Source organism: Rhinolophus sinicus, linkage group LG13, assembly GCF_036562045.2.
Source record: "Rhinolophus sinicus isolate RSC01 linkage group LG13, ASM3656204v1, whole genome shotgun sequence".
Taxonomy (NCBI): domain Eukaryota; kingdom Metazoa; phylum Chordata; class Mammalia; order Chiroptera; family Rhinolophidae; genus Rhinolophus; species Rhinolophus sinicus.
In genome coordinates this window covers 35,283,597-35,300,681 of record NC_133762.1, presented here as the reverse complement: position 1 = coordinate 35,300,681, position 17,085 = coordinate 35,283,597, and the positions used below count along the sequence as shown (strand labels likewise).

At 41.4% G+C, this 17,085-nt stretch overlaps 1 protein-coding gene across 2 annotated transcripts in view; it reads right to left on the bottom strand.

The window, feature by feature from the left end:
• The window catches only part of NDRG3 (NDRG family member 3), a 70,029-nt gene that overhangs the window by 37,219 nt on the left and 15,725 nt on the right, over nt 1-17,085 (bottom strand). For both annotated transcript variants that reach the window (XM_019732639.2, XM_019732650.2), the window contains exons 2-3: nt 15,946-16,048; nt 6,716-6,751 (exon numbers count right to left, since the gene is read on the bottom strand). In XM_019732639.2, the coding sequence (XP_019588198.1) occupies nt 6,716-6,751; nt 15,946-16,002 (93 nt within the window). In that variant the 5' untranslated portion in view covers nt 16,003-16,048. The remainder of the gene's footprint in view (nt 1-6,715; nt 6,752-15,945; nt 16,049-17,085) is intronic.

Sequence of the window (17,085 nt, the reverse complement as noted above, 5' to 3'; positions counted from 1 at the left end):
GAGACTGAGGCTACAGATCTGACTCAATGATCAGGCCACCGCAGGGGGTGTAGCTGCCACCACCTTTCCGGCTTTAGTCAAGATCATTTGTTTCACAGGCTGTTTCTCCATTTACCTCAGCATTCTAGAGGGTGTGACTACACAATGAGTGTCTGTGCTCAAAGGGCACCAACCAAGGTAACACGCATGGTCATAGATCTTTCCCAGCACTCTGATTGTTTCCCATCGCCAAGGCTATGTACTTGAACATGAGTGATACCTTTATTCCCCAAGCTTATAAAACAACCTGAAATCATATTGGTCCCTGACACACTTCTCCATCCGGGACTGCCTCCCTCTTAATCAAAGATGTAGTTTAAAGGGGTGGGGGGTGGGAGATGAGGGTAAGGGGGATCGAATATATGGTGATGGAAGGAGAACTGACTCTGGGTGATGAACACACAATGGGATTTATAGATGATGTAATAGAGAATTGTACACCTGAAATCTATGTAATTTTACTAACAATTGTCACCCCAATAAATTTAATAAAATAAAATTTAAAAAAAAAAAGATGTAGTTTAAGAGTCTTTTTTAAAATTTAAGAGTTTATGAATGAAAACCCAGCATTTATCTTAGGTATTATATTCGAAAAGCCCCCATTTGTATACATTTGCCCTATACAGCAGGCATTGTAGTTTTTCATTGTCATTTTATCTGTATCAAGTATTTGTTTTTAATTATTAAATAAAGTCTGTTGGGACTGTGGCTCAATAATTTAAAACTAAAAAAAAAATCTGAGTTTAGGATATTACCATTATTGGGTAATAATCAACTTTTACCTTTTTTCTGAGTCTTCTTCCTTTAGCTGAACGCACTGTCACCAGAATTAGACAATATAACTTGTCATAGCTCTCTGAACTCAGTTAAATTTTGATCACTTCATGCCTGTTAGTACCTCTTCCTCCCCCTGGCCAGTCTGAAATAGTTTAGATAAACTTATATGATGACATACTCTTGGAAATGTCAACGTTTTTATTAGTATGAAATTTTATTCTGTTTCTAGTAAGCAGGCTACTGTCATGAGCCTTAGGTAGGGATTCCAGGCAGGAATTCCCGCCCGTTCTCAGGAATTTCTTTCGCTTTCCAATTCCCGAATCCGGAGAAAAGTTGGTCAGGAAATTGGGAAAATCAGCTCCTTGAACCCAGGTGGTTGGTATTATTGGCCGTCACTTTGTGGAAACGATTCATTGTGGAGAACAGAAAACAGTTTATATCTCGGGATTCGGGAACGGGAAAGTGAAAAATTCCTGAGAACAGGGCGGGAATTCCGCCTGGAAACCCTAGCCTTAGGTATAGTTTTTATTATTATATGGAATTTTTGATGTAATACCCCCACCATTACCTCACCTCTGTGTAGTGGTATAAAGTTCATTTGCATAACTTCATTTAATCCCCTAGTAAAAAAAAATCAGCCTCCACAATTCCTCAGCTTTCTGCCTACCAGTAGGATACATTTTCCTTTTTAAAGTTCTATAATACATTTTCCCTGACTCAGTTCTCTCCCCCTTACCTCTTACGTCTTTCAGCCTAATTCAGCCAACACTCAGACAGCTGAGTGTTTTACTTTACAGCTACCCATAACTCACCCTTCTCTCAAACCACGCTCTTCATATGAAAGCTTCTTTTGCAACGTCAACAAAAATCTATCTTTTCCTCCTTCAAAGCCAACTCCAATATCTTCTTTACATAGCCTTAGATAACAATGAGGAGAAAAAGACTGACCAACTATTTAGCCCACACTCAACAGACCAGAACACCTTCAGAACACGGACTCTAGGAAAGTCCACATAGGAAGGGGTCCAGGTCTGGCCAATTCAAGCACCCGCTCTCTGACCACACTGAGTGGTTCAGGGATGTGCATGTCACCCCCACTTACACATGCTAAGCCAACGAGAATCCTCCTCTGATCTTTCCCTCGAGTTACAGTGAGGCTGCTAAGCTGGAAGGATGTGAGTTTGGTGCAGTTAGCAGCCATCAAGCCCATGATGGGACCGAGTTTGTCTGAGAAATAAATCCTCTAGTGACAGGGGAAGGGGAACTGAGATTGGGGATGGTAATTAAAAAACAAAACAAAACAAAACAAACCTTAGTTTTTTCAATTATAGGTTGGTGCAATTGCGTTTTTGCAATTATTTTTAACCTTTTAAACCGCAATTATTTTTGCACCAACCTAATATAACTTTTCTCTCAAAAATATGAGAATCAAGTAACCTATATCCTTAGAACTTAATAATCAACTTCCCCCAAAAACCAACAACAAAAGGGGGTCATCTCAGGGGAAGAACTGTGAACAAAGGCCATAGAAGGGAAAAGAGGGTAGGTCCGCAATAATTTCCGTTTTCCTGGGGGTACGTGGGGGATACAAAGGGAAGGAAGCAGTGGCTGAACGGTAGGTAGCCGGGGCCCACATTCACATCCTTTGAAGTCAGGGAGGAGATGGGAACTGATCAAAATCTCTAATACAGACCTGCAGCAGGGGATTGAATCTCGGCTCTCTCCAGACACTTCTTTTCTATGGAAGGAACTTTCACGATATTTATTTTATCTAATTCTTATTTTGTAACATGCCCATTCACCGAATGATTGGCAATAGTTTAAAGCTGTTTAAACCCCTTCAGAAGAGGCTGGTCACATACATACATTTGAATTATGGTACTAAAAACTAGTCTTCACAGTTGGGGTCTGTAAATCAGTTCTCTAAAGAGCTACTGCAATTAAACAGCCAGCATGAAATTACTCAGCCCTGGGCCTTGCCTGGATTGTCCCAGGAACAAGAACTCCACTCTTGTGAGTTCACTCTATTCCCAGTGGGGATGGTATGTGCAGGTAGACAGCAGCTGTTCACTTTTCGTTAATATTTATTGAGTACCCGTCTGGTGGAAGTGGAAGGCAATTTGACCAGATAGGTCAAGAGCCTTAAGTACGCTCATTCCAAGAATCCGAAATAACACAAAGTGTGGATAAAGTTTATGCACAAAAATGTTCAGTGAATTCAACATATTATAAGCAATCTAATTTCCAAAAACAATGAAATAGTTAAGGCATGGTATAGCCACAAGATGAAGTAGGCAGCCATTAGACATTTTTATGAGAGTTTTAACATAACATGGAAACGAGATTGTGTTCTAATATTAAGTCAGAAAAGGGGATACAAAATTGTATATCTAGTGTGATCAACCAAATAAATTTAAAAATTAATTATTTTCATAAAAACTACACATACGCACATATCTCAACACTAAACATATTAATATTAACATGGCTGTCCCTGGGTTATCGGATTATGAGTTTTTCTCTAGCTATAGTTTATAATTCTAATTCTCTGTGCTTTCCAAATAGTCAAATATGGGCATGTACTCTTTTGATAACCAGAATACAAAAGTAAAAACTGGAAAAAAATATAAAAGAATATGGTTATCTCTAGGTAGCAGGATTATAGGTAATCTTTATACTTTTATGGATTTTCTAAATTTGTTTCTGATAATACACAAGATACGTATTAATTTTTAAAGCAACATGTCACAGACACAGAGAAGCATAGCATGTCTCAGCTCTAATTCCAAACTTCTAAAGTCTCACAGAGCGGAGAATTAAGCAGCACGAAAGTAGATAAATGGATAATAAGCCTGCTGATTTATTATTTCAATCAGCAATAGGCTCTTTTCTCCTCATCAATTCTGAGCATGTCACCTCTAATTACCCCTTTCCTGATTACTCTTACATCCAAATATAACTGCTGTTTGCCTCAGAGGAACTACATAGCAATGAAGTCACTTAGGACAATCAAAGAACCAAGAGAAATGGTACATTTTTAATTATATTTTCAATTATTGAAAAACAACAACAACATGTAGTTGATCAGTTAGGAAAACGGGAAAGTTTGTGAGCTTGGTTGATGATGCTAAGATAACTTCCGTGGATTTCATCAAAGATTCCGTTAAGATTTTTCTGAGTCAAAACAAAGAAAGATCAGAAGGAAGCCCACAGTTAGGCTAATGGACACCACCAATACCCGCTGAATGCTTTTTCATTTAGCGATAATGCTGGCTTTAGATTTCTTGTGCTTTGTCTCCTAAGAATGCCCAATGGCTTCCAAGAAGCCTTCAGGCAAACCGGGCCACTCCAGACTTCTCACATCACAGTTTCTAACTCCTAGGCCTTCAATTCGCCTGTTGCTAGACTCCTGACCCAGCTGCCCATCTCCAGGACATCACATGAGCCTTTAACAAAAAGACAGATGAGAATGGTGGTAGAAGAGCACAGGTGCTGAAAGGAGGAAAAAAAAGAAAAGCCTATGGTTTTTTTCTTCTTTAAAACACTAAGAACCTGTCAATTCAAAACCAGTGATAGGCATGTGACAATTAGTGACAAACATTTGCCATCATTCTGTTTATATCAGAACTAAACTAAAAATTCTACTTCAGGAGGCCAGAACATGTTACTAAAGCTTCACCACACTCCAAAAAACAAACAAACAAACAATTTTTTGCCAGACTATTTTTAAGCCTAATATTGAAAAGTAATTCATAATTATATTTCTAAAACTCAATTTCATTTATATCTAAGCATATTTATGTGTGAAAAAATCCTAAAAGACACATACCAAAATATTAATACCAGTGAAATAACAAGTGATTTTTATTTACTTTTTGGTACTCTTATCTATTTTCAATGAGCTTGTAATTTTTTATATTTCAATCTTCTCTTTTGGGGAGAGGGTGCTCAATTTGATGAAAATAAATTCTTCCATACCTTTTAGTAGGAGTAAGCATATACTATTTTTAGAATTCCTCACCTTGAATTTTACTGTCACCCTCTCTCAAATGATCTCCTTCTAGGTAAATTATATCAAATATTAACAACAATCAAGTTGAACAGGTTAACCTAGGCTACAAACCCTAACGGAAGTTAGATCAAGTTAAAAACAACTAAACCCAAACTTGACTGCCACCATTTATTAAAAAAAAGAATATGAGGGGCGGCCGCGTAGCTCAGTTGGTTAGAGTGCGGGCTCTGAACAACAGAGTTGTCAGTTCGATTCCCACACGGGCCAGTGAGCTGCGCCCTCCACAACTAGATTGAAGACAACGAGCTGCCGCTGAGCTTCCAGAGGAGCTGCCGGATGGCTCAGTTGGTTAGAGCGCGAGTTCTCAACAACAAGGTTGCCGGTTCAAGTCTCACATGGGACGGTGGGCTGTGCCCCCTGCAACTAAAGATTAAAAACAGCAACTGGACTTGGAGCTGAGCTGCGCCCTCCACAAATAGATTGAAGGACAACAACTTGGAGCTGATGGGTCCTGGAGAAACACACTGTTCCCCAATAAAACATTTTTTTAAATATATAAAAGTTTAAAAATAATAATAATATGAGTAAAGGACTATAGCAAATGATTCTCTAAAAGTACTAGGCTGATTATGTTGTATATAAAAAGTACCAAATAGTCACACCAAGAGGTGTGTGGCACTGGGATTCAGAAATCTGTACCAGTGCCAAGAGCCTGACTCTTCCAAAGTTAAGTCTCATCTGTACTGCCAAGGAACCTCAGCTTTAAGTACAACTCAACTCCTTACAACATCTCAGCTCTGGATATTTCCAGGTGGGAAAGCATAGGCAATGGATTCAGGAAGAATGGGATTTTTCCACCCTAACTTCACCCGATGATAAGTTGAGAAACCTGATTCTCAATTTCCTCATCTGTAAAACAGGGATAATAAAAAGCACTTTGTGGTATTGCTCCAAGGACTGGAGATGATGTGTACGTTTAGTATCTATAATAGGTACCTGGTAAATTATAACGATAGAAGTGGTTTGCCTATGAGATAAATATGAGCTCTTCCTTTTGATGTTAATGCTATAGAGAGTCCACTATAGTTAACATAAAATGCGTATCTGAAAATAACTGTCTGCCTGTGGGTGTACAGGTGGGCTGAAATCTGGAAGCATGGAAGTTGGTTTCCCAACACCCCTCTTTCCTGCCTAGTTCCCTCTGAGTCTACTGCACTCTACTTCTGACAGCCACTGCTATGACATCATCCCAAAAGTAGGAGTCGGGCTGCAAGGGCTTATTAAGGTTCCCATTTCCATGCACTCATTCCTTCCTCCCATTTCTTTCAGGGCCAGTGAATAAATAAAGCAGTTAAGTGGAGAGTTTCTGGCTCATTTTATTGATTTTCAAATTGGCAACAGAGCCACAGGCAAAAGCAAACTGGGAAGAACAGTATCATTTAAGAAAATACTAATGAGTCAGGTTGAATTTTGCATTTCCAAACATAAAGCCAAGAGAAATTTGCATTTTGTGTTGGTAACATTTACTTGTCCTTTTCTTTTAGGAAAAGATTTTGTTGATAAGTCTCCCCTCCAAACCCCGCCCCCCACCTTCTCTGCAGTGAGGTGACAATTCTTCATTTGACACCTGTGACTGGGGTTTCCAGTATCATTTGAGGAAAGGAGATTTTAATCACAAAGAGACAGTGCAACCCAGTAACCATAAAACAGGCACCTGGCAGGCGATTTCTGAATATGATAGCAAATTATTTTAAATAAATTTGAGCCGAAGACCAAAAGAACATGAAGGAGCCGAGATTGCCACGACGAGAGATCCATTTCTACAGGACCACCAGCACAGGGAGGGGTCCTGTATACAGCCCGCCTTGGTGCGCGTACAGTCCTTACCTGACAGTCAAAGTCCTGGAAGTTTCGTGTACCATTCTGTCAACAGAAGGCAGAAAACACAGTCAGTTTCCCCACGTGGCTTCCCCAAATGTGCAACAAATTCAGTTCACAGTGAAAGCGGCGCATGCGCAGCCTCGGCTGCTGTAAAACTAAAACGTAAAACTAAAACGGTTCTTTTCATCAAACGGCTTGAGGCAAAGTGGGGTCCTAACACGTATTAGTAAAAGGTGAGTCTTTAGAGCTGAGATTACACTTTGGTGGGCGTCCTATGAAGATAAAGGCAAGGAGCCTCCTTTCCCAGTAAAGCTTGTAACTTCTTGCTTCCCTGTCTAAGGAGAGCAGTGAGAACTTGTGGGGCGAGGGTAAGACGTGGATCAGAGTCTGGGAGCACCCTCACAACCCACAAAGAAGCACCTGGGAGGAAAGGAGTTGGGAGACCAACCCTGAGAGGAGAAAAGGCGGGCAGGGGCCAAAGTGCCCAGAACTAGGAATTAAAGACAGGATTAAGAAGAGAACAATGACATAGATGGATCAGAAATGGAAGACTTTAACAAGGAAAAAAGGTACTGTCACTGAAGGAGGGAATTAAAAAAACAAAACAGATATGCCTAATACACTGGCATACCTACTGCATCTCATGAAACTGCTGATAGGAAAAAGGACAAATCATTGAATCATTTAAAAACTAGAACATAGTCAAAATACCCCAAGGAGAAGTCACCAAGCTTCTAAAAAGAGATAATATCATAATAATGTTTGATTGGGGGGGAATCAATGGGGATGACTCGGAAGCATTTTTGTAGCATTTCAGATGCCAGAGTTGCAAGAATATGACATAAGAATAAAAAAAGGATAATGAGTGTGATGTGTTTGGGAGGAAAAAAAACCTTCTGAGTTGATTTTTCATCAAGTAAAGTCCATCCCCTGAAAGGAAAAAACCTCTCTTTATTGAGACATTATGTTTTCATAAAAAATCTGTTCTACCAATGGCTTCCTAATACGCACCTTCCCAAAAGCTGCCCCTCCAGAGATCTAGGTATCTGATCGCAAGGGAATACTACTAAGTAGTCCCATCTCCCTTCAAGATGCTTGTAGAAACAGTTCTGTATCCCACCACCCACACTGCTGGCAGGACAAAAAAGAGACATTAAAAGCACAGCCCAGAGCGGTAACAAAACACCCAAAGAAACAAACTGCCCCCCCACCCCACCCCCATGAGAGGAACTAGTAGAAGGAGCTGGGAGGCTCCACAGCGGCCCTATCCAATGCCACAGTCATTAGTCAGTCACACGTGATAATTTAAATAATTCAAAATTCCGTTTTTCAGTCACATTAGCCACATTTCAAGTGCTCATCAGACACACACGGCTGGTGGCAACTGTATTATTGGGCAGCAGCGATACAGAATGTTTCCTTTGCTGCAGAAACTTGTACTGTACAGCACCGACCTAGAGACAGAAAGCAGCCTTTGGAGGAATAAAGTTATGGATGAGCAGCCCTTATTTCTCTATAAAGATGCCTGGAAAATCACAATAGATTACCAATCATAGAAAGACTGCAGATGACACAGAACAGAAAAGAGTGGTAGAGACAACTATTCTGAAGTATTATGTCTGGCATGAAACCAAGTTCACAAAAGAAAGTCTGATGCAGTCACAGCATGAAAAGACAACTAAGATATGGTACAGATGGGACTGGGTAGAACATTTCCAAGGAATGCTGTCATTGGGAAAAAGGATCATAGTGTTCCATGGCTCCCAGGAGCCCTATAAAGTGCCTGAAAACTCCTTCACTGAAATCACTGTGTTTAATTTCTAGTTAGGCTATGAGAAGCAGAAGGAAGGGCCCTCTCATGGACTAGGGTAGGTGGTTTCAGCAGGATGTAAAGTGACCAGATGGTGAGCCCCTGGTTCCTGATTCAACTTGCACCTTCCCCCCAAATATAGCCCAGGTCCTGGTATAAATCAGGCGTTTGATATATAGTTATAAAAGGAATAAGCCAATATAACAAAATTAAGTGTTGAAAGGTTTTTATTAAGACTTTGGGTCAACAACAAAAAAACTCTATTGCATTCCAGTTTATGATATGATATGGTCATTAAATGAAAATAAAGTAGGATACAAATGGTCTTTATAGTTGGACTTCAACTACATTAAAATATGTACTAAAAAGACTAGAGAAAACAAAGCAAAACAAAACATTAACAATATCAGCTATTTCTGAATAGAGATTTTAGGTGATTATAATTTCCTTTATACTTTTCTACAATGAGAATGCACTTCCCCTTTTGTAATTAGAAAACTAGAAAAAAAGAATTTTGTATGGTACAAAAAATGTTTGTAACTTAGTATTTTATAAAAAGATTCATTTAATCTTTTAAGGAATAATGATGTCAAAACAGACTATATTAGGGCTTTGATCTTACAGGGTTCCCAGGGGTTCCTTCAAAGATCATTTAGAAAGATTACAGAAAATCACTTCAGTTTGAACTAAAATCTTGGGCAGGGAACAACAGAGACACAAATTCCATTGAGCTATTTGGGAAGCAGCCGTCACTGTCTGCATGAATTCCCCTTTCCCACAATCATGTGATCACAGTCATGAGGCATGAGGCCCCAAAGCCTCTGAGATGAGCACAAAGGAAATGCCGAAGGAGGAAAGAGATGATTTACTCTAGAAACCAGAGCTATCTATTTTTTGTTGAGTACCAAGCAAAAACAACTACATGCAGCTGCACTCCCAGAAAAAAAACGCACTAATAAATTGAAGGAAGACTAACACTTGTTTTCTTCAGTTTTTTTTTTTTTTTGGTTTTTTCCTTAAGAGATGCCAGACCCTCTTGGACAATGGCTTCAGGCTTCAGGAGTGATCATCCTGGAGAAAGGACATGACTGAGTCTGTTTGACACCCAGAGATTCTGAATGGAGATCATTAGCTGGGTCCCACCCAACTGTGATCAATTGAAGCCTTATTATGTGAACTCATTAAAAATGTAATACTATTCATTGGGCGCATTCTGGAAGGAGAAAGATTTCCCTGAGGTCCTTTCCTGGGAACTTATTTGTCTCTGATATTGGAGGCACATTATTCCACTCTAACAAAACCTTTATAAGTTTCAAGTTCTGTGTTTTCAGAGAGAGTCTTGCACTAAGCAGAACTGAGTAGCAGAAAGGGATTCAAGAAAAAAGATTAAAATGATAGAATAATTGCGGGGGGGGGGCAGAAAAAAGAGTAAGTCAAGGAAAAAGATCAGTTATTGCTGAAATTTGCAAAGTAGAAACCAGCTAAAGGGAGTATTTCCTGGTGAAGCCTCCTTGTGACAAATATAGAAGAAGTAAATGAAGCAACTACAAAAAGTAAATTAATAACAAGCAATTCTTTCAAATACAAGTCTGGAGAATAAGCAAAATACAACTAAGAACAGGTCAATGAATGAAGAGAAGTATGAAAAGGACGTCAGGAGAGAGAAAGTTTAAAAAACAAGTAATTGCTAGGAAGAAGAAGAGAAATATAGTTTCCCAACATGAGATCTAGTCAAGAGACATATATAGTTTCAACAGAAAGCAGCAGATATAATGGAAGGAAGATACATAAGATCGTAGAACCAACTACCAATAAGAAGAGATTTGGGATAAATCTACCTGTTCTGTGAACTTGAAGGGGGGCTTGCATCTGATTCACCACTCTATTCCCAGTCCTGGCACTTCGTAAATGCAATAAACTTCATTTTGTAGAGGCTATGAGTATCTCAAAACAGAGATACTCAATTTGAATCAGAAATGTCAGAAAAGGGGAAAGGATTATATACAATTGATATGCTAGGAATTAAACTGGGGCAAAGGAGCTGTTACAACAGTAAAAATTTTAGAAACGCGCTGATTTAAAAAAATTGTCATAAAATACAGTATTTCTATTAAAAAAAGACAATAATCCTTACTAACAGAAAGTGAAAAGATGGAGAATTCTACAATAAAAAAGGTAAGACAAGCCAAGAGAATACTTTAGTTTTTCTTTATAACAGTCTAATACAATCAATTAACATAAATTAATAAACCAATGTTTTACAATCATCAGTAAACCATTTTTAAATAGAAATCTGTTCAAGCTTATAATCCAGAGACAAAAATGAAAGTTCTATATATATGTGAGTATGTCTGTGTGGGTGTATGTGTATACATATTTTAAATATCTGTATTATTACCTTCAAAAAATACTAAAGAACTGAGACTTCATAAGGAAAATTATAAAGAGGTCAGATACTTGTATAATCATCTGCAAACTGATGAAAAAGTAAAATTTTAACTTTTGATAACACCAAGGTTGCTGGTTCGATCCCCGCATGGGCCACTGTGAGCTGTGCCCTCCTTAAATAAAAAAACAAACAAACAAAACTCTTTGGACACCCTGCTGAGTGTGGCTAAGGCTTGGGTTCTTCCCACCATCTCCTGCTGACCTTGTCCTGTAGCAGGTTGAGAACTGACTGCCACAGTGGCATCATTACTTGGGAACTCACTTCCTGCTCCAGTACCATCTAAATCTAAGGCATTTCTGATGACAGATGGGACAATCACATCGTAGCACAGTAAGGGACACCCACCCTGTAATGTGCAGTAGATGCAGCACTCCCTGAATATTCTTTAATGAAAATGTCAACAAATCCATTAAAAAAAAAATTTTTTTTTTAAAGAACACTTGGCACTAATGCTTTGTCTGTCTGCTGTCCAGAAGGTTACAAAACTGCTCATCCCTCGGTCCTCTCTCCTCCCTCCCCTCCTCACATTTCCAGTCACTAGTTAAAAGGGAAAACTTGAACTGTAATAGGGTCTACCTCACTTCCTACTGGAACAATCAAAACATAGTAAATAACTTGTCCCTGTTCTCCCTACTAAATATTTATTCCCTTTCTTGATACTTCCTCAACTCTGCAAGGCCATCTGTGGCCTCCTCCTTGCTTTCTCCTGGCCTCATGAGTGTCTGAACCAACAGTAGATAGAGGAGGGCAGGGAACATGAAGCACAAACCCGTCAGCTCTCTGCTTGTTGTGAGGTGTACTGGGTGAGGACGTAGGAACTACCAGCTACAAGAAGCAGGTGACGGTGGGAAGAGCTCTAGGCCCCCAATCCAAGGTGAAGTCGATAGATGTGGGATCTAGTCTTGGCTTCAGCATCTTACCAGACACTAACATCTGACAAGTTTTATAACCTCTCTGAGCCTCATCTGTAAAATAGAGTTAAAAATACCTTTAACTACTTATTTCACAAGGGGGTTAAGAGATTCAAGTAAGACAATATTGTGAAAATGCTTTAAAAAGGGTTAAATGCTATTTTTTAAAATATCATTTCATATGCCTGTGCAATTTCTGCCCCCAAAACAAAGATGACTGCTGGCGAGTGCTTCTTTTCATCTCTGGAGCCAAAACAGGCATGACAAAATTACTCACTTCTTCACAATTCTGAGCCGCAGACAAAATTACAGGCATACTAAAATTAAATAGGAAAAGTAGCAACAAATGACAAGAGGCAAGTTAACATAAGCCTCGCTTCAAGCTATTTTGAGAATGCTTCCTTGCAGTCATCCCAGGACAAACTTCTCCATAATAGGTTGGGTCTAGACTTCCGTTAGCTAGCTCCCCGAAGCCTGGAAGAGTACAGCGACATCTCTGGCTAAAAGTATTATCTCTGAGGAGAATGGAGAGAAAGATGAAGTGCAACAATACACATCTCTAGGCTTCTCCACATCTATCGGGTGAACACAGTGGAAAGGCCTCAGGTTTTGGAGCAGGGAAGACCTGGGTTTTAGTCCTGGCTCTGCCACTTACTGACTGGGCAAGCCAGTATTTCAGTCAGATTTTCATCTGCTAAGTGAGGAATAATACCATCTGCTTCGAAGGGATACTCTGGTGATTGAAGGCGAGAAGGTATATAAAGCACCTGGTACATAAAAGGTACTTAATAAATGATACCAGGATAGGCCAAAAGAACTCCCCAAAACAAACAAAAAAAAACCTCTTCAAAACAAACCCCCCCCCCCCAAAAAAAAAAAACACTATTCCTATTCACACCTGAAGTCTTATCCCCTAATAGCAGTGGTTCTCAACCTGGCAGACTTTGCCTCCCAGGAGACATTTGACAGTGTCTGGAGACATTTTTGATTGTCATGACTGGGCAGCGGGGGCGGGGTGGGGGTGCTACTAGCATCTAGTGGATAGAGGCCAAGGATACTGCTAAGCACCCTATAATGCACAGGGCAGTCTCCCCAAGAGGTAATTATCTAGCCCAAAACATTAACAGTGCCAAGACTGAGTGCCATTCTTAGGCACTCAATCTGAGTAAGTACTTCACCTCTCTTAGCCTCAGTTTCCTTACCAGCAATATGGGAATAACTTGATTCAAACTATTGGCAGGATCAAATGAAATAATGGGTGAGAGGCATTGTCATTACGATACTTTTCACAATGTATGCAAAAGCACCCACTTGCTGGGCAAAGACAGAAGCACAGCTATACTGGGGCCGGGGGGCTAACGGAGGTGAAATGCTTTGTTTGGTAATGCCGCCACACACAGGGCCTCCTGCCAATCTACTTCTATAAAGCTTGGCTGGAGCAAGGGGACTCTCATGCATAGTGATGGGACAGGAACCCTTCGCAGGGAGAGAGATGGAGCGTGGGAAGTGAGTAGGAACAGCACAGGCATGGCAAAGAGGAGCGAACAGATGTTAGGAAGTGAGGCACTGATTACTTGGTTTCTTAGACTGCTTGGGCGGCCTGAGTGGCTTAAACTACAGAAATTTATTTTCTCAGTTCTGGAGGCTGCAAATCCAAGAGCAAGATTCTAGCAGGGTTCTGGTTCTGGTGAGAGCTCTCTTCCTGGCTTGCAAATGGCTGCCATCTTGCTGTGTCCTCATATGGCTGCTAACTCTCCCTCTCTTTCTCTTCTTAAAAGGTCACCAATCCTCTTGGCTTAGGGCCCCACCCTTTGACCTCATGTAACCTTACCTCCTTAAAGGTCCCATCTCCAATACAGTCACATGGAGGGTTCAACACATGAATGCAGGGGCGGGGGGCACAATCGTGTGCCCAGCACTTGGGCACACATCAGACACAACCAAGGCATCACGGTGCCTCAGAGAGGACTATCCAGACACTAAGTCAACGCTTTTCTATGGTCACGCTCACTGACTCTTTCCTTTTCCAGCTGCTTTCTCTATGAACTATCCAGTCAATTAACTCCTGCAGTTCCTTCACGGAGGTGCCTCGTCAGGTATCTTGTGGACTTCCGGGGTTAGGGAAGGGTCCTGCTCTTCTTTGTGCCTCAGTCCTCAAACATCTGAGACCCACCAGGTCCTGGGTTGCCCACACCGGCTAATCGGAACCACTTCAGGCACGGTTCTCAATTATGGGAGTTTTTTAAAAAGCTCAACCACACCCCAGACCAATTCCATCAGAATCTCTGGAGGTAGAACCTAGGCACTGGTAATTTTCAAATCTCCCCAAGTAATTCCAACAAGCAGCCAAAGTTGGGGACCACTGATCACAGATGTGTATGTATGTGTCCTGTTCTCCGCCCCTCAGAAATCTCTTTTTTTAAACAATTCCCCAGATGATTCTGGTGATCAGACAGATTTAGGACAGGTTACTCCCTCCTGAAGCTAAACTGCCTACTCCCACCTGCCCTGTAACTATTCATTTCTGTGGTAATAGATAAGCCTTACAGATGGAGATTTTATTTCCTTCCTCCTCTTTATGGCACAGAATTTTTGGGACAGCCCTTTGCATGCACCAAAAGACTATTTAAAGAAGAGTTTCCTGAACACATGAGTGGGAAGCAGCAGAAGAAACCAAGAGGGAGCTAAAAAAAGTATGCAGCTTGCCAAGGGGAAGAGCAAGAAATCGGGTAAAAGATAAAGGAAGGGGTGAGTGGGGATGGAGAGATGATATCACAGGGAAGAAAATGGGGCTGGTAGGATTCAGCAGCAAATTAATAAAACACACAGTAGGTGAAGGGCCTTGCTTGCCAAAATTGGTCACAGGTAACACCATCTTTTGGTGTACCCCCATCCCAACCTCATCCCTCTTCAACCTCACTCTTATCAGTACTTCCCTGAGGAAAAGATGCCATGCAGTCATTCACACCAACCTACAAGACTATTTTAATAGGGGACAATGACAATAAACCAAAAGAATAGGGTTGAAAGGAAGGAATTTCAGGCACATTTACTTAATGGAGAGGGACAGAAGAGAGGTCAACCTTTCTTAGTTTTCTTAACTTTTTTGTTAGTTCATAAAACACGCTCTTTACTTTGTGTAGGTCTCTAACACTAACATAAAAATGAGGTTTTGGGCCGGCCCGGTGGCTCAGGTGGTTGCAGCACTGTGCTCCTAACACTGAGGTCGCCGGTTCGATTCCCACATGGGCCAGTGAGCTGCACCTTCTACAGCTAAGATTATGAACAACAGCTCTCCCTGGAGCTGGGCTGCCGTGAGTAGCCAGAGGTTGCCGCAGGCTGCCGTGTGCTGCCATGAGCGGCTGGTGGCCAGCGTGAGCAGCCGGCAGCCGGCGAGAGCTGCTGTGAGTGGCCAACCAGTGACGGATGACCGACTGCCTCAGCCGGGGGGAGTGCAAGGCTCATAATACCAGCATGGGCCAGAGAGCTGTGTCCTACACAACTAGACTGAGAAAGAACGGCTTGAACCGGAGTGGGGAGGAGGGAGGAGGAAGAAGGGGGGGAAATAATGAGGTATATTACTGACATCCAGGCATCCCTGACGAAAATAATGTTGAGAGAAGGGTCACATCACATACTTGACAAACTTTAGGGAGAGTGTTCCAGCCTATATACACCACCAGCCGGGATGTTAAGTTTTCCTTATAGAAATTGATACTCAAATACTTGGTTGTTCTAAGTCAAACTCCACTCTCCTATTTTCTACTTAACTTTGCCTTATTATTTTTTCCCTTAATATATCTGTAAAACAGGAAAATCTGAAGGATAACTTGATTGAATTTGGCCCACGGAAACAAAAGAAGAAAAACAGAGGAAAGGCATCAAAAAGAGGGTTAAGAAATATACTATTTTCAAAAGTATTCCCTCCATAGAAAGTCAAGCAAAATATGTTTTGAGTTAGTTACTATTTAGATAACATAGAAAATGAACCAATCATAGAAGAAAAGACATTTTAGTGAAAAAAAGTGATTTTTACATTTTAGTGAAAACAAAGTATAGTCTTTACCTTATCATTTAGAAGCGGTTTGATCTCTGTGAGTTGAACATCCTGAAGTTCATCCATGAGGACAGATGAAAGCAGAGGACTCTCAAGAATAAACCAGTTAACTCTGAAACAAAAGGAAGAAAAAGGCTTAAGGGGCCGGCCGGGTGGCTCAGGTGGTTGGAGTGCAGTGCTCCTATTGCAGAGGTCACCGGTTTGATTCCCACATGGGCCAGCGAGCTGCGCCCTCTACAGCTAAGATTGTGAACAACAGCTCTCCCTGGAGCTGTGCTGCCGTGAGCAGCTGGAGGTTGGCGTGAGCTGCCATGGGCTAATGTGTCCTGCCGTGGGCTACCGTGTGCCACCATGAGTGGCAGTGGCCAGCGTCAGTGGCCGGCAGCCAGCAAGAGCTGCTGTGAGCTGCTGTGAGTGGCCGACCAACAAATGGTGACCGAGACGGACTGCCTCAGCCAGGCGGAGCGCAATGCTCACAATACCAGCATGGGCCAGGGAGCTGTGTCCTACACAACTAGACTGAGAAACATCGGCCTGAACCGGAGTGGGGGTGGAGGGGAGGCAGAGAAAGGGGAAGAAAAAAAAAGAAAAAGGCTTAAACTAGGAGTTGGAAAGATAATAATCACATTACATCCATTTATTCACGTATTAAAGCTTACTATGTGTCATGCACTGCTCAGGGTGCTGAAGACACAGGAAACCAGGAAACCAGGTAGACTCAAAGTGGCCCCCATGATCTCTGCCTCCTGGTATTCAAACCCTTGCATAATCCCTGCCTCCTGCACACACTGAGTGTGGGGGCAAGACCCGTGACTTGCTTTCAAACAATGGAAAATGGCAAACGTGATGGAATGTACATGAGTATGTGTACATGATTACACTACATAATATTTTACATCTGCCTTGTTAAGAGACACACTTTCCCCTGCTAGCTTTAAAGATGCAAGCTGACATGCTGGGAGAGGGCCATGTGGCAAGGAAGGCAAGGATAGCATCTAGCCAAGACAGCAAGAAACTGGGACCCTCGGTCCAACAACCTGCAAGGAATTGAATGCTGCCAATAACCACATGGGCCTGGAAGCAGATCTTTCCCCAATCGAACCTCAGCTGAGAAGCTGGCCCTAACAGACACCTTGACTGCCGCTTTAC